The 19,147-nt window shown below is 33.1% G+C and overlaps 1 protein-coding gene across 1 annotated transcript in view; it reads right to left on the minus strand.

Annotated features, from left to right (window-relative positions):
• Nucleotides 1-19,147, minus strand: part of NARS2 (asparaginyl-tRNA synthetase 2, mitochondrial) — a 156,904-nt gene that overhangs the window by 83,215 nt on the left and 54,542 nt on the right. Inside the window, exon 6 of the mRNA XM_003764620.4 lies at nt 16,013-16,107. Within this exon, the coding sequence (XP_003764668.1) occupies nt 16,013-16,107 (95 nt within the window). The remainder of the gene's footprint in view (nt 1-16,012; nt 16,108-19,147) is intronic.

Genomic DNA, 19,147 nt, shown 5'->3' on the forward strand with positions numbered 1-19,147 from the left:
CTCACAAAAAAGGAAATTAAGGGAAAACATGCTACTTTTAAGCATGGTCAATTACAGTGTTTCCAAAACAAAATCCTGGTCTTCTCACTTTCAAGTTCATAATATATTTCACTAGCCAAACTGTTTCTCAAATGTGAAATAAAGATGACTTTGGTTGCATATATTCTCTAAAAAAAATTATGTAACATGTGCCTACTTATTTGTCCAAAGTATCTGTATGAAACAACAAAACACTAGTGATAACATTTTCTCTTGTATAAAAAGATACAAAAACAAAGAAAATGTCAAGGAAAAAGCAGATGTGAATGCAATCCAGTTATTTAAATCAGAAAAATCAAAGTATTTTCTATTGTTATATATGAGGAAGCAAATATTCTTTCAGAGAATAAAATGTTAAGGGTAAAAGTGATCTTATGGGGGCAGCTAGGTGGCGCAGTGGATAGAGCACTCAAGAGGACCTGAGTTCAAATATAGTCTTAGACCCGTAACACTTCCTAGGTATGTGACCCCGGGCAAATCACTTAATCCCAATTGCCTCAGCCAAAGAAAATGAAAGAAAAGTGACCTTATGGCAAAGAACTGGAAATTGAGGGGATGCCTATCAGTTGGGGAATGACTGAACAATTTATGGTATATGAATGCAATGAAATACTATTGTGCTATAAGAAATGATGAGCAGGTGGATTTCAGAAAAACCTGGAAAGATTTATATAAACTGATGTTAAGTAAGCTGAGCAGAACTAGGAGAACATTGTACATAATCACAACAACATTGTGAGATGATCACCTATGACAGACTTAGCTCTTCCCAGCAATACAATGATCCAAGATAATTCCAAAAGACTCGAGATGGAAAATGTTATCCACATCTAGACAAAGAAGTATGGAGTCTGAATGCAGATCAAAGCATACTATTTTCACTTTCCCTCCCTTTCTTGTGGTTTTTCCTTTTTTGTTCTGATTCTTCTTTTACAATATGACTAATATGGAAACATGTTTAACATGACTACATGCTTAGTCTATATCATATTGCTTGTTGTCTTAGGGAGAGAGAAGGAGGGGGAAGAAGGGAGAAAAATTTGGAATTCAAAGTCTTACAAAAATAAATGCTGAAAATTATCTTTATATGTAATTTGAAAAAAAATACTATTAAGGGAAAAAAATAAAAATAAAAGAGACCTTAGAGACCATCTAGTTCAAACTTCTCATTTTATAGATGAGAAAATGGAGACCCAAAGAACAAATAGCAATTTAGGGGCAGAGATAGGGAATAGTTTCTTATTAGGCATCTACCAAGATTACTTAGATCTGGGTGATGAACAAACAAAATGTTTTATATGTTCTATGTCAGCTCTAAATTCCATTTCTTCACTAGGATACTGAAGAAACTCTTCTAGGGGTTCTGAAGGATAAAACATGAAAAGTTTCAGGTAATTTTTCAATTCATGAGTCATTTACTGAGGACTGTTCTTTAAAAAAAAAAAAAAGTAAATGAGACTAAAATTATATGAAAGTACTCCTACCCACCATATGAAATTATAATCAGACTTCATTTTCATTAAGGTATGTTTTTTTTTTTTTGATCAATCTATTTTCTGACAGTGGGGGGGGGGGAATTTTAAAATCAACTATGAATTCTTTAAAATTCAGTTATTTTAGTAACATTTCTACTATTCCCATACTTTCATATTCCCTTATATGGATCCTATAGGACAAGGTCTATATCACTTGTTTTGGTGTTTATCTTTCTAACTGAACAATAACTTCCTGGAGCCCAGAAACTGTTTCTTTTTTTAAAATAAAACCTTTTATTTTCAAAACACATGCATAGATAGTTTTCAACATTCATCCTTGCAAAACCTTGTGTTCCAAATTTTTTTTTCTCCTTCTTTTCCTCCCTTCCCCTTCCTTAGATGACAAGTAATCCAACATGTGCAATTTTTATATACATATTTCCACAATTATCATGCAAGTCTTTCCAAGCCTTTCTGAAATCATTCTGCTGATTGCTTCTTACAGAACAATAATATTCTGTAACATTCATATACCATAACTTATTCAGACATTCTCCAACTGATGGGCATTGATTCAGTCAGAAACTATTTTTTACATTTCTTTTCTATTATACTTAATGCCTAATAATGCTCTATATTTGGTAAATGGTTAGTTAAATTCTTGCCAGTTTATTAAAAAAAAAAAGTGGATATGCATTTTTTTAATCAGGAAAATAAATTGGGAAACTTAGGAAATGTTAGAATTTTTGTGAGACCTGCATTCAGGAAAAGTATGATGAAAAGTTACTTCTCTTTCTCTTAAGAAAGCAATGAAAATTACCTGAGATAGTTAGTCAGCAGGCATTTATTCTGCAACAGGCAGAAGTACCAAGATCACATACATAACCATGTCCTTCCTGGCTGACTGGATGCATTTTCATATGTCAACTCAAGCTAAGTACTGGAATATTCTTGTTGAATATCCTTTCTATACTATAGTTATGTAATAAATATAATTATGAGTGAACTATAAGTACCTCCTTTAATTTTAATGATGAATCTATACAAAATCTAATGCAGAGTGAGGACCCTCCATTACCTTCCCCCAAGATATCTATCTCTAAGACATGCAGTGTTTTTCCATATAAAATTGATCTAAACAATAAAAAAAGCCAATGAAGTGGATACAATAATGCCTATATTTATAGAGTGGTTTCTTTTGGGTTTAATTTTAATTTTTTTTTTTGCCAGAATCATTCTTGTACATTCTCATTTGGTCCTCATAAGAATCTTTTGAGGTGAGCAGAGACAGTAATTATTACTAATATTTTACAAATAAAAAGAAAGCCTTAAGAACAGAGACAGAACATGACTTAACCAATGCAAGTTCTAAACCAAAACTTAAATTTATAAATTCTGGTTTAGAAATCTTTCCAGAATGATAGATAAGAAAAGAAAAATTGAAGAAATGACAGGACAAGAATCTAGGCTGGACAAGAATCGAGGCTTTAAACTTTCAGATTAATATTTACATAATTTTTTCATGAAATTTATGCCATGGTAATCTGATGCTCTTAATTACATCCAAATAACCTTAGGAGAGGGGAATGCTAAGTGATGCAGTGGATAGAGCACCAGCCTTGATGTCAAGAGGACCCGAGTTCAAATCTGACCTCAGACACTTAACACTTTCTTTTTGTGTGACCTTGGACAAATCACTTAACCTCAATTGCTTCAGCAAAAACAAAAACAAACAAGCAAGCAAAACAACAAATAACCTAGGAGAAATGATTGGAAGAAGCAGATTTTTAACTCAATGTAAAGATAAATTTCTTAATTCAATCTGCCTAAATATGGAATGAGTTCATTATTATTAATTTTCTTCAAATAGAAACTAGATCACAAAATGTCATAAATGCTCTACAAGGGATTCTTTCTCAAATTGTATTAGTTATGGTGATGCAAAAGGGCACCCCAGACCTGAAAACTAAGAGATAAGAGTGCTTGTGAAAAAGGAAAAGGAAAGATAAGAAAGATAGTCTGGATGGACAAAGGAGGCAATGTGAACTAAAGTTGAAGAGGCAGGTTGTTAAGAACTTTAAACACCAAATAGAGAAGTTCATATTTAATCTTTGAGACAATAATAATAGCAAGCCATGCAACGTATTAAGATTTGCAATGTACTTTACAAATATTATTTCATCTTTATCCTCACAACAATCCTGGAAGGTAGGTACTATTATTATTCCCATTTTACAAAGGAGAAAAATGAGGCAAAAGGAGGATAAATGATTTGCCTAGGGTCACACAACAAGTAGCTGTGTAAGACCTATCTTATCTATTTTACATAAGATTTGAACTTATGTCTTTCCACTGTACCACTTAGCTACATGTGAATGATATGGTAAGATCTATATTTTAGGAAAATCTGTTTAGGAACCATTGGGAGAAAGGATTAGTGAAGGAACATCTCATCTAAAAAGAGATTCCTATTTTTCCATTTCTCCCTATTATTTTTTAAAAATAAAAATAATGATAGCTTTTTATTTTCGAAATATATGCAAAAATAGTTAACATTCACCCTTGTAAAACCTTGAATTCCAATTTTTTCTTCCTCTCTCCCTTCCCTAAACAGCAAGTAATCCAATATAGGTGAAACATGTACAATTTTTCTAAGCATATTTCCCACATTTTTCATGCTACACAAGAAAAATCATATCAAAAAGGAAAAAAACAATGAGAAAGAAAAAAAAACATGCAAACAAACAATAACAAAGGTAAAGATACTCTGTTGTGATAGTCCCCATAGTCCTCTCTTTGGATGCAGATGGCTCTCTCCATCATCTATTCATCCCTCCCTATTTCTAACCATATCTCCTCTTCAAGATTCAAGACTTTTCCTCAATGTTTTACAGAGAAAAAAGAGGTCACAGATCTTATGTTAAGGTTTGGCAGATGGCTAAAAGGGGAAAAGAGTGAACTCCTACTTAATTTTCTCCTTTATTCTGATTCTGGTAGAGATGGCCCTTTTCTCCAAGACCAGCCTTTCTACTTGGGTATACCCTCGATCCTAATCCCTGTTTTTCACTGAGATTGCTACCAAAATATTTCTCTTGCCTTCACACTAATCTTCAGCCTCTCTCTATTAGTTCCTTCTCCATTACTAAAAGTCATTCCTATCTTAAAAAACCTTCACTACACCATATTATCCCCTCAAAGTATAGTACTATTTCTTTATCAATTGATTTTTAAACACTGAACTAACCTTTTGCCACTAGAAAAACCTAAAATTAAAGAGGTGTCTAATGTTACCAGTCAATTTACCTGCATATCCCTGCCAGATTTGTATAATTTAAAAGCACTATCCAATGGTAGTTTGCTTTTTTAAAAAGTCTTTTCTGCATTTGAGATAACAAAAGCTAAGAAACCACAAGTAGTCCAAAGCCTTGTACAAAACCTAGCATAATAGATACTTACATTTAACCAGGCTGGCTCAATCTGTTTGGAATATTTTCTACAAGGCAAACAATATATTGGAGATGCTCTCAGCACCATGGCTTCAATAAAATTCAACTTAATTTTTCAAGGTGAGGTCACTTGACCAGAAAGAAGGGAAACCCTGGCTGGGGAAGAAAAGTAAAGAGAAGGAAGAATGCAGCTGAATTTCTGGAGTTAAGGAGAAAAATGCTAAAGGAGATAAAGTTGGCAGAGAAATAAAAACTATAGTAACAAACTGGAAGAATGGTTTTACATATGTGTATATACTCACACCTATACATATATTCATTTACCCCCTATATCTATCTATCTATCTAAAACTACACATATGTGAATGTGTACATATCAAAATTTATATCTATATCTGGAGTTTTCTTCTTTTACTAAAGTCCTATTATGATTAATTCTCCAAAGTTAATTTCTACAAGTTTATGCTATGGAAAGTCTTAACATACTACAAATCTGGAGATGAACTATATCAAGTTCAATAAAATGTAAAATACCTAAATTGGGAGATGTTATTCATCAGCAGACTGGCTAGAGAACCTTATGAATCTATTTACTTAGCCATGGAAGATCACAATCTTCCAATGGGAAATAACTAACATTAATTCATTAAATGACAGATCTTCTGAATTACAATTCTTTAATATCAGAAGATTGTATGACCTATGGTGAGGCAAATGTATCCAACTGATTTTTCCATGCAGTATAAATTGTAACTTCATTTGAATTTTTCTTGGTGTAGTTACAGGAGTGTTTCCCATTTTCTGCTCCAGGTCATTTGACAGATGAGGAAACTGAGACAAACAGGATTAAATGACTTGGCCAGAGCCACACAGCTAATCAGTGTCTGTGTCATCTAGCTCTCCCACCAAATTGTTATATTTATTATGTTATGCCCTTTAGGCAACTAGGGATTTCGGGGGGAAGGGGAAAAAAATCTACCATAGAGCTTATAACAATGCCTGATAGTATATTCATCATTCCTTAAGCACAATTCCCAAATTTTGCAACAAAAGGAAGGCAATGCATTTCATCATATGTGATATATAAATTCAACTAAATATTATAGTCAGAGTATGAGGAATTCAAAGAAGCAAAGGAAAACCTATATGAATTAATACAGGCTGAACAACTATCATACATTATATTTTTATAGATATATAAAACTCACAGCTTTGGGTATATTTTAAAACTTTTTTAGTATGTGATAAGTCTTTATGCTATAATTTTTGTGCACAATTTGGCACAGAGTTCACAAAACCCTTAACTGCCAGTCTAATACCCTTGAACTCTATGGTGTTAGACACTGAAACCTTCCTCCTGGGTACCACTTCCTTTCCCTGCTCTTGAGTGATGCTCCCCCTCCCTGCTGAATGATCTCCTTGGTCTCTTTGACAGAGTTTCCTAATCCGTATCACGCCTTCAGCTTGGGTACACTGCCAGAAAATTTCAACTGTCTCCACCCTACTGCCCAAGTGATTTCCCTTAAGTGGAAATCTGACCACAACACTCCACCCAATTCAGTAACTTCTAGTGGCTCTGACTAGCTCTTGGATAAAATATAATAATAGTAACAATAATAGCCAGCATTTATGTAGGATTTAAAAATTTATAAGGTGCTTTACAAACGTTTTATTTTATCCTCACAACAACCCTGGGAAATAGGTATTATTATTAACCTCATGTACCAGTGAGCAAACTGAGGCAAACATAGGTTAAGTGACTTTCCCAGAGTTAACTATAACTAGTGTATTTCTCAGGTTAAACCTGAACTCAGATCTTAGCTCTAGTTCCAGTGCTCTATCCACTGTATCATATAGCTGGTATTTAAAAGTTCACACTCTGGCTCCTCTCTACCTTTAAAATCCATTGGGCATACTATATGCCTTCATATACTTTACTATACAGCCTCCTTTCTGTTCTCATATAGGATACTCCAGTTCCTGTCTCTATGCCTTTGCTTTAGCTATCCCACAAGCCTCCTTGGATTCCAAGAATTCTTGGAATCCCTAGTTCCATTTAAAACTCAGGACAAGTACCATCTTCTGTGGGATGCCTTCTTTAGTGCATTATCCTCCAAGGTTACCATGCATTTGAGATGCATAATTCTTGGTACATATTTCTATATGTATATGATGTCTTGTCAAGAAGGTAAACAAATCAGAGAGATACTATTCTGTTTTGTCTTTGTAAGAAATTAATAAATACAGTCAATTCTTAATGATCATGGGGATGACTTTCCCAGAAAATAGTGCAAAATAAAAATTGAAAATTCTGATACTCTGAATCTATGGGGAAAAGGGCTGAGGATCCTACAACTGCCAAAAACTGTAATCTTTCACTAGAGACTGCTGAAAATATGCTTTTGTGCATACAATTCTGTATAAGAAAACATTAATTCCAATAAAATACACCTCACCAAAAACAGTAACCATGAAATAATCCATAAAATGCAGTTCACAAAATATAGATATAATACATGTACAGTACATATGCTATACATTTTTTCTCACTAATAATTTCTTAGAATTTTGTGTCCTTTTGTCTTAACTCAATTTAAAAACACTGATTTCAAACAATTTTCATTTTTCATAACACATGAAATCTACAGTACCATAAAATATAGTACCAAACATAATTCTTAAAACTAAAGCATTTTTTAACCTGAATCTTACCTTCCCCATATCAGGTGGCACTGTGAGGGTGTTGTACTGTATACTACACTGCTATAAATCTCTTACCTTGTCAACCTTCTGAAAACCAAGGGAGAGGCTTCTGGGACTTTAGTGACTGTTGTCATAAGACAGTGAGACTGAAGAGGTCTCAACATCACTTTAGAGGCCAAATGATTTATATTATGTTTTGGGGGCATGAATGCAATACATAACTTCGGTCTGAAAGGCAGACAATGAAAAGATGCATTGTACACAGGGAAGCTCTTACAATGGCTGGAGGAAGAAGACCAGGAAAATGCCTTATGGGATATTAGCTGCTCCACAAATTTGTATGCTTTGTTTCTCTTATATTTTTCTCTCCTGCTCATAGCTGGGAATGTGTGCAATTACCAAAGCAAAAGTAAAAATGAAGCTACTAATAAAATCATGACAACGTTTAAAGTCACAAAAGTTAAATATTGAGGAATGACTATACTTAAATTGATTAAGTGATCCAAAAATCAAAGCTCTTTGGAAGAAGCCATTTAAAAAAATGAACAATAAAGTCTGATTTTAAAGCATATGTCTATGTTTCTTGGGCTTTTTTTTTTTTTTTTGCAAGGCAATTGGATTAATTGACTTATCCAGGATCACATAACGTGGAAGTGTTAAATGTCTGAGGATGACTTTACAGCCTAATTTTTTTTTTTTTAATTTTTATTTAATAGCCTTTTATTTACAGGATATATACATGGGTAACTTTACAGCATTAACAATTGCCAAACCTCTTGTTCCAATTTTTCACCTCTTACCCCCCCCCACCCCCTCCCCTAGATGGCAGGATGACCAGTTGATGTTAAATATATTAAAATATAACTTAGATACACAATAAGTATACATGACCAAAACATTATTTTGCTGTACAAAAAGAATCAGACTCTGAATTATTGTACAATTAGCTTGTGAAGGAAATCAAAAATGCATATGTGCATAAATATAGGGATTAGAATTTAATGTAATGGTTTTAGTCATCTCCCAGAGTTATTTTTCTGGCATAGCTGGTTCAGTTCATTACTGCTCCATTAGAAATGATTTGGTTGATCTCGTTGCTGAGGATGGCCTGGTCCATCAGAACTGGTCATCATATAGTATTGTTGTTGAAGTATATAATGATCTCCTGGTCCTGCTCATTTCACTCAGCATCAGTTAGTTAAGTCTCCCAGGCCTTTCTGAAATCATCCTGTTGGTCATTTCTTACAGAACAGTAATATTCCATCATTTTCATATACCACAATTTATTCAGCCATTCTCCAACTGATGGACATCCATTCAGTTTCCAGTTTCTAGCCACTACAAAAAGGGCTGCCACAAACATTCGTGCACATACAGGTCCCTTTCCCTTCTTTATAATCTCTTTGGGATATAATCCCAGTAGTAACACTGCTGGATCAAAGGGTATGCACAGTTTGATAACTTTTTGAGCATAGTTCCAAACTACTCTCCAAAATGGTTGGATTCGTTCACAACTCCACCAACAATGCATCAATGTCCCAGTTTTCCCACATCCCCTCCAACAATCATCATTATTTTTTCCTGTCATCTTAGCCAATCTGACAGGTGTGTAGTGGTATCTTAGATTTGTCTTAATTTGCATTTCTCTGATTAATAATGACTTGGAGCATCTTTTCATATGACTAGAAATAGTTTCAATTTCTTCATCTGAGAATTGTCTTACAGCCTAATTTTTTAATAATAAACTGGAAATGGTTCATACATTTTCATAGATGCCACTGCTGGTTATCTATCCCAGAGAAGTTAAAGATAGAAGATCTGATACACATAAAAATATTCATAGCAGCCAAACACACAGTGGTATAATTTGAATCTCAACTTTCCTTCAGAACTCTGATGTAGTACACTACCTCCTACATGAACTTTTCTAATTTTCTAGCATCTTGTCAAGCCACCAGAGAACCTTATATTTATTTTTTATTTTGTATACACACAGCTATAAGTATTATCTCTTCCTAGAGGATGAAAACTCCTTTAGATTAGTAATTGTTTCATTTTTATATTTGTATCCTTGTCAATTGACTGATGAATGTAATGAAATGATGAACATGAGAAATTCAGAAAAACCTGGATCATGACATTATAGATGAAGAGAAACTATCAGAAAATATCAAGTTCAAATGAATTTTACAGATGAGAAAACTGAAGCCAAGGAAATTAAGTGATCAAAGTAAGTTGGATTTCAAAAAAACATGAATTGAATCACAGTGAAGTAATTAATACGATGTAAGAAATTAACAGTGTAAATAAAAGGTGTCGGTAAAACTTTAAGTAATAAAAAAATAAATTTAAACTTCCATACTAAGAGTATAGCAAAGGCAGAAGAGCAAAATATGTAGTTACTATAACAATGTAGGCTAGGGATTGGGACTATAATTGTGATTACATTAGTACGGGGATCTTGGACAAAGAAACTGCCTTGACTAATGCTGGTTGGCACTTTCTGCAAATCACAGTCCTGGAGTGTCCTAGAGTGCTAAGCAGTTAAATTATTTGTCACACATGTTTGGTACATACATGTTAGAGGCAGGATTTGAGGCCAGATCTTTTTGGCTTCAATACCAGCTCTCTTAGAGCCATGTGGTCTTTCACATGATAAACAGAATAAAGAGGAAACCCAACAAGACAGCAGCCTTGGGGAAGAAATGGGAAAATACATCTTTCCTCATTTGTGGAAGAAAAGGCAACTACAGCTGGGCAGGTCTATACATGCCGGAGTCTGACAGCCAACAGCTTTGTCAGTGACTGGGCCATTCTTTTTCTTTTCTTTGTTACATGCTACTTGCTGGAGGAGAGGAACAGAACATACTCAGACGTTAACATAGTATAAAAGATGTCAGTAAAACATTAAAAAATAAAGGAAATAAATCTAAACTTCCAGTTCTAACAGGGTAGGTAGTGAATTGTAGCCTATCACAAGATTCAGAGCAAAGCAATCTTTTTCAGAAACAAAAACAAGTTTCCCTTTAGAAAACATTCTATACAAGTCTTTTATTAACTATATGAGAGCAATTTACTACCATACTTAAACTACTTATATGGTAACCAAAAGGATACCTAAGTCTTTCAGAAAGTACTAGTCATTTATCAATTTATGTTTACAGCATGAACACACTGAGACTTTTTTTTCTACAATAAAAAAGATATTCAGCTTTAAAAATGAAGCCATGAACTCATGGGACTATCATACATCATTGTAGATAAATATAGCTTTTCTAAATCTAATTGACATTTACTCCATTTAAAATGTCTATTAAAACAAAATTGAAGAAAAGCAGGGAGAAAAAAGCTCAACAACTTGTTCTTGGAGATTAGATCATACATGGATCTGAAACATGATGTACTGTATACTAATAATCTAGGACTCTGCAAATTAAATTGGGAACATCTGACTGACATTACTAAAAAAAAGACTTCACATCTCTTGAAAAAATAAAAATTCTATAATCTACCAACTGAGTTTTATGTCATGTATCTTTGCACACTGCGTTCTCTTCTGTAGCTTCACTAAGTTTTACTAAGAACATATTTAATGTGATAAAGAAGGCTATAACACATGTTCTGCAACTTTCCAAGAATCTCAAATGGTTTGGCAGTTACACATCTAAACACATACAATTAATTGCTTCACAACACCTCTGTGGAAAATTTCTCCTTGACAATAAGGGAATGATTGAATACTCAAAGATAAAGGACATCTTCATGACATATTCTGTCAGTATCAGGAATTGTTAGGGAAAATAATATAAAATTTTGGGAGTATGAATTATATGGAGTGAGAAAACTATAACAGAAAAAAATGAAGGGTCACTAAATTTTAAATTCTGTGATTCCAAGATAGAGCCTTGAATAACATATACAATTATTTTTCCGGGGGGGAATGTAAGCTTTTTAAGGGAAGGGGCTGCTTCTTTTTTTGATTTGTATTTCTAGCATCTAGCCCAATGCCTGACATGTAGCAAACATTTAATAAATAATTTTCAATTACCATACTCAGCTCCAGATTTCCAATCTTCTCTAGTACTTTAAGACTTTCACAATTTGCTAGAACCCATGTTCCAGACTGATCACATATTACTTCTCTGATGAAGTCAAACTGTAATGTTTTATGCCCAAACAAGCCATTTCATCTCTTATCACCTGCCTTTGCGTAGGTTGCTTGCCCTGCATTCCTAGAAAGTTTTTCTCGCCTTCTACTTCTTTAGCTTCCTTCAAGTCTCACCTCAAGTGTTATCTTCTGCAAAAGGACTTTTTAAGATCTCTCTAGTTAGTAGTCATACCTCATTCCCTTCAAAAACAACTTGTAATTTATTCTGTCTCTTTAAGCTTACATTTTTGTCACCTGTAAAATGGAATATAATTTGTACTTCCTATGTTAGATTATCATGAGGAAAATGCTTTGTAAACTATAAATCATTATATTAATGGCAACTATTATGCATGTTCACCCTTATTAGATGATAGGCTCCTCCTTAATGGGAATAAGTATTTGTGATTATACTTGTATCTCCTTCAGTTAAACTAGCAGTTAAACATTTATTAAATATTGAATAGCTGATATCTTAGTAGTTGCATAAAAAAAAATTCACAAAAGTAAAATTTTTCACTGTTCAGAGGGTACATATTCATTCTTTAATAAGCATTATTATCAAGATCTACTTTCTAAGATCATCAAGGAGGAGTAGCCTGAAAATTTTTTTTATTATTACATGTGATATATTTTTAATAATCTTAGAATCACAAAATTCAAAGAGACTTCTAAGATCTAACCCAACCTGATAACTGCTTAATGCACATTTATTAAGCTTCTAAAAAGACAATGACAAAGCAATTTCTACTACATCATGTTCACAGAGAAATTAAATACAAGATAATGAGAGGAAGGAGAGAATACTAAATTAAGTGCATTAGGGATGGCTTCCAATAAGTTACTTTAATTGGATCTTAGAAGTCAGAGATTTTATCAGTCAACATGCATTTATTAAGTACTTACTATGGGCCCCACATATGTAGAAAAAGAAAAATGAAACAGTTTGCTAAGTGGATGATACATATCATATGTACTTTTATAACATTCCCACTTTTGACTTAAGTGGTAATGATTGAAATTGCCGGGGAAAAGGATCTTACATTCCATCAGAGAGACTATGTACATATACAAGAGACTAAAATTCATATCTCCTAAATGTTAAGTCCCGTTTCCAATTTGATTTAAAAATATTTATTTTTCAATTAATATATGAGAAGCATTTGGTTTTTCAACTATACTACTTGTCCTTTCAGAGTAATAATTTTGCCTGATTTGTGCTTTATCCTTTTTCACTTAGTGTGTCTATCTGTCTGTTTCTCTCTCTCTCTCTCTCTCTCTCTCTCTCTCTCTCTCTCTAACTCATGGCCTAATACCCCATCCAATGAATACTCTTATGTTTAAAAGAAAATTTAAACACAAACTACAATATACTTACAGACAACCATAAAAATTACGTAATTTTCTTTGTTATCACTCACCTTTATAAATGAAGCTTTTTTGAAATAGTAAGGAAGTAGAAATTGGGTAAATCCCCATCAGTGGAGGAGTGTTGAATAAATTAATGGTATATGAATGTAATGGATTATTATTGTTCTATAAGAAATGATGAACAGGCTAATTTCAGAAAACTCTGGAAATTCTTACATGAACTGATGCTCAGTGAAGTGAGCAGAACTAGGAGAACATTGCACATAGTAACAACAAAATTATGTGATGATCAATTGTGATGGACTTGGCTCTTCTCAACATTAAGTTGATTTATGGCAATTCCAATAGATTTAGGATGGCAAGTATCATCTGCATCCAAACAGAAAACTATGGAGATTGAATGTGGATCATAGTATTTTCACTTTTTTTGTTGTTTGTTTTTTTCCCTTTTGAGCTGATTTTTCTTGTGCAGCATGACGAATATGGAAATACGTTTAGAAGCACTTGTTTTTAACCTATATTGGATTGCTTGCTGTCTTGGGGAAAAGGAAGGGGGAGAAAGGGAGAAAAATAACACAAAGTTTTGCAAAGGCGAATGTTGAAAACTATCTTTGCATATATTTGGAAAAATAAAATACTATTAAAATATAGATGAGATTGATTTTTTTAGGTTATACATGTACCTTCATTTTTTTACATATTTCCACATAAGTCATGTTAAGAGAAAAATCAGAACAAAAGGGAAAATCAGGGGGAAAAAAAAAACAAGGAAAAAAATGAAAAAATATGCTTCAATCTGCAATAGTTCTCTCTCTGACTTTGGATGGCATTTTCCCTCCAAAGTTTATTGGAATTATCTTGGATCGCTATAATTGCTGAGAGAAGCAAAGTCTATCATAGCTGATCATCACACAATCTTTTTATTGCTGTGTGCAATGTTTTCCTGATTCTGCTTGCTTCACTCAGCATCAGTTCATGTAAATCCTTCTAGGCTTTTCTAAAATCAGCCTGTTCATCATTTTTTAATAGAACACAAATATTCTAGTACTTTCATACACCATCATTTATTCAGCCATTCCCCAACTGATGGGCATCATTTTTTAATTCTTTATCATGACAAAAAGAGCTACTACAAACATTTTTGCAAACATGGGCTCTTTTCCCTCTTTCATTTTCTCTTTGGGATAAAGACCCAGTAGTGGCACTGCTGGATTCAATGGTATGCACCACTTTAAAGCCCTTTGAGCACAGTTTCAAATTTCTCTCCAGAATGGTTAGATCTGTTCATAATGTCACCAACAATGCATTACTGTTCCAATTTTCCCCATATTCTTCCAACATTTATCATTATTTTTTCCTGTCATCTTAGAAAATATGAAAGGTGGTAATTCAGAGCTCTTTTAATGTGCAGTTATTTAATCAATAGTGATTTAGAGCATTTTTTCATATAGTTGGCTTTAATTTCTTTATTTGAAAAATGTTCATATCTTCTGTCCATATTAAATGAGGTTTTAAAAAAAAATCACAAACCATCAGGAATATGTGGCAATACAACAACTCATAAAAATACTATCTGGGGCTTTTCGCTTTTACTTAGGTAAATATAAGTAATCCCATCCCCTTCCCTAGACGGCAAGCAGTCCTATATATGTTAAATATGTCGTAGTAAAATATAAGTAATCTTAAAAGAGGGAAAGGGACCCATATATGCCACAAACATTTTTTTGTGGCAGCCCTTTTTATAGTGGCTGGAAAATGGAAACTGAGTGGATACCCATCAATTGGAGAATGGCTGAATAAATTATGGTATATGGATGTTATGGAGTAGTATTGTTCTGTAAGAAATTATCAACAGGATGATTTCAGAGAGGCCTGGAGAGACCTACATGAACTAATGCTAAGTGAAATGAGCAGATCCAGGAAATCACTGTACATGGCAACAGCAATATTATATGATGACCAATTCTGATGGACGTGGTTCTCTTCAACAATGAGATGATTCAGACCAGTTCCAATGGTCTTAAGATCAAAAGAGCCATCTATACCCAGAGAAAGGACTCTGGGAACTGAATGTGGTTCACAACATACCATTCTCACTCTTTTTGTTGTTGTTTGCTTGCATTTTATTTTCTTCATCATTTTCTCTTCTGGTTTGATTTGATTTTTCTTGTACAGCAAGATAATTGTATAAATATGTATGCATATATTGGATTTAACATATATTTCTACCATGTTTAACATATAGTGTACTACTTACCATCTAGGGGAGAGGGTTGGAAGAAGGGGGAGAAAAACTAGAACACAAGGTTTTGCAAGGGCTAATGTTACAGAATTATCTATACATATGTTTTGAAAAATAAAAAGCTTTAATAAAAAAAAAATATAAGTAATCTGGCAGCAAAAAATGATCTTGGTTACAATGAGGAATATATCAGGTCTAGAATGAAGAAAGTATTATTCTACTCTCTTCTGTCCTTATCAAATAATATCCAAAATGTGTTTAATTCTGGGGGTTATATTTTGAGATAAGCAATGACAAACTAGAGACTATCTAGGAGGATAATTGGGGTAGTGAAAGAGCTCCAAGTCAAGTCACAGATGAAAAAAACTTAGGGATGTTTAACCCAGGAGAGACATTCTCAAATAAAAAAGGAACGAATCTCAAGAAAACTAAGATATTCATTAAGGATATGCTTCCCAGCTTCAAAGTTTAAGAGAAGTATTATCACAAATCCCCAAAATCTGATTCTAATATTCAGGAATGCCAGAAGAAACAGTCATATCACAATCAACAGTCACTAAAAGCAGACAAACTACAGAAAGTTCTGTACCCTGACATCACTTCAAGATGAAGTTGTGCTGAAACAGTCAAGAAGGCAGGAACATCAAAAAAATTCTTCCCCAGTTTTTTCATGTTGCTTGATGGCTGAAATTCAAGAACACAGAACACAGAAAACAAAACTATAAAAGACCTTATTTTATTTTTATTTTAAACTGAAAAAACATTTTAAAGCAATACTAGTTTTTATTTAAGACCAGAGGAAGAAAATAACAATCACCAATCACAAAAAACATTGGACCAATATTGGAATCTCTGTTCTACTACCTGAATGACTTTCAGCAAATCAGTTAAATTCTCATTTTGAAACTAAACAACCTTGAAGGTATTATCCAATTCTAAATTCATAACACTATGTATATGGAAAATACTTAAGGAAGACTAAAAATCAAAGGCACTTAATATCACAAAATATTAGCTTCAGAAGAAACTAGAGGATCATCTAAATTTACTGCCTCATTTTACAGAAGAAAAACATTTATTAGGCAAAGGGCACTCAAAAGAAAGCACTACATGTGAAGTTACAATTCTACCATTTCTTGTATGACTTTAGTCAAGTCATTTCACTGCTCTGGGCCTCAGTTTCCTCATCTGTAAAATAAGGAAATTGAACTAGATAAATCCTAAGGTCCTTTTCTACTTTAGATTCTATCAAAGTTGCCACTTGCAGAATAAATAAAGAAAATATGCCTATATCACAAAATAATCTTCTTCCTCCAAAAATTGACTGAAATTACAAGTGCTAGAAATGTATGTATCATTTCAACAATCTGATATTCCATTTGTTTGGTCAAACATGTTCATTTCCCAGTGTTCATCATGAGTCTTCTGAGAGTTAGCTACACTGATTTTTGGACAAGAGATATTAGTCAATGACACCTGATATGTAAAGCCTTAAGGTAGCAAAGCTTGCTCAAGTTTGTACTTCATTCACACATACTTCAAGAAACTAGAGCTTCCTTTATGCCCCAGCTTCTTAAACTGTGGGACATGATTCCATACAGGGTCTTGTCACTGAATATGGGGGTCACAAAATTATGATTTATTAAAAGTAAATGTTTTATTTGTACACTTATTTTACATACCTATATACCTGGAGTCATGTAAAAATTTCTCAGGTGAAAAGAGACAGTGAATGAAAAAATGTAAGAAGCCCTGCTCTATGCTAACGTGAGAAATTGCATAGACCTATAATGGACTAAAATGTAAAATATGGGATATTAAGAATTTTTTATTTAAAGAAAACAATGGAAACTTCCCATCATAAAACTGTGATTATCTTTCATGTGTATACAAGTAGTGCTTATCTCTTAATGAAGATGATATATAGACTCAAGAAGCATGGAGTGGGAAGAGGAAAAGACAGTGAAACAACTCAAACTGTCCTGTTATCTTGGTATGAAGAATTTTCCAGAGCTAATAGATCTATATACAATATTTCAGGGAGAAAAATAATAGAGAGAAATGAATTAGAGGAATGCTACCCCCACCCCCCCGATTCACTCATTGACAATGGAAGAATTATTATATGGCCCTATGAACAAAAGTTGGCAGGGAAATCAGAAAGAGATAAAACAGAAAAAGTAGAGAATAGTATAACCAATGAATATTGTTACAAATACCCCAAAACACCAAAGTAGAAATTCTAAAAATCAATGAAAAGCTTAAAATGAAAACAAAGAACCCCAATGAACTGATAAGTACAATTAAAAGGGCATATTTTGAGTTTGAGTGAAGGAAAAAAAAAAGGTAACACATGAGCCAGCCTGAATAAAAAAGGGGAAAAAGAAGAGCAAATTTCTAATTCAAAAATTTAAAAAGGAAAAATCAAAATGTATGAATAAAAAAATTCAATCCTTACACATATATAAAATACTCAGATTATCAGAATAAGAAATAGATCATTTAAAGAATACAATATGAGAACAGGAAACTAATCATAAAAAAAAACCCTCTCAAACAATAACAATTAAAAAAAAACCTGAATAAAACTACAGGATCAGCTACATTTACAAGAGAATTCTATAAAACATTCAAAGAACAATAAATTTAAATATTATATAAATTGTCTGCAAAAATAATTTTTAAAAAGGGGTGAAGACCCTATAAAATTTCTATGACAAAATAGTCTTGATGCCAAAGCAGCAAAAGACAAAACAGAAAAATATAGAGCAATATTTCTCTCTCTCTTTTTTAAAGTTTCCACATTAGTTATGAGTCAGAATCAGAAAAAAGGAAAAAACCACAACAAAGAAAGAAAAAGTGAAAATAGTATGCTTTGATCTCCATTCAGACTTCACAATTGTCTGTACCAGATCTAAAATTATATTATAAAGCAGCGGTTACCAAAACCATTTGGTATTGGCTAAGAAATAGACTAGTTGATCAATGGAATAGGTTAGGTTCAAAGGACAAAACAGCCAATAACTTTAATAATCTAGTGTTTGACAAACCCAAAGACCCCAGTTTTGGGGATAAGAACTCATTATTTGAGAAAAATTGCTAGAAAAATTGGAAATTAGTATGGCAGAACATAGGCACTGATCCACACTTAACACCGTACACCAAGATAAAGTCAAAATAGGTTCATGACCTAGGCATAAAGGATGAGATGATAAATAAATTGGAAGAGCATAGGATAGTTTACTTCTCAGACCCTTGGAAGAGGAAGGAATTTATGACCAAAGAAGAATTAGAGATCATTACTGATTACAAAATAGAAAATTTTGATTATATCAAATTGAAAAGATTAGAAGGGAAACAATAAACTGGGAAAACATTTTTACAGTCAAAGGTTCTGATAAAGGCCTCATTTCCAAAATATATAGAGAATTGACTCTAATTAATAAGAAATCAAGCCATTCTCCAATTGATAAATGATCAAAGGATATGAACAGACAATTCTCAGATGAAGAAATTGAAACTATTTCTAGCCATATGAAAAGATGCTCCAAGTCATTATTAATCAGAGAAATGCAAATTAAGACAACTCTGAGATATCACTATACACCTTCAAACTGGCTAGAATGACAGGGAAAGATAATGCGGAATGTTGGAGGGGATGTGGGAAAACAGGGACACTGATAAAATATTGGTGGAATTGTGAATACATCCAGCCATTCTGGAA

This window comes from Sarcophilus harrisii, chromosome 3, assembly GCF_902635505.1.
Source record: "Sarcophilus harrisii chromosome 3, mSarHar1.11, whole genome shotgun sequence".
Taxonomy (NCBI): Eukaryota; Metazoa; Chordata; class Mammalia; order Dasyuromorphia; family Dasyuridae; genus Sarcophilus; species Sarcophilus harrisii.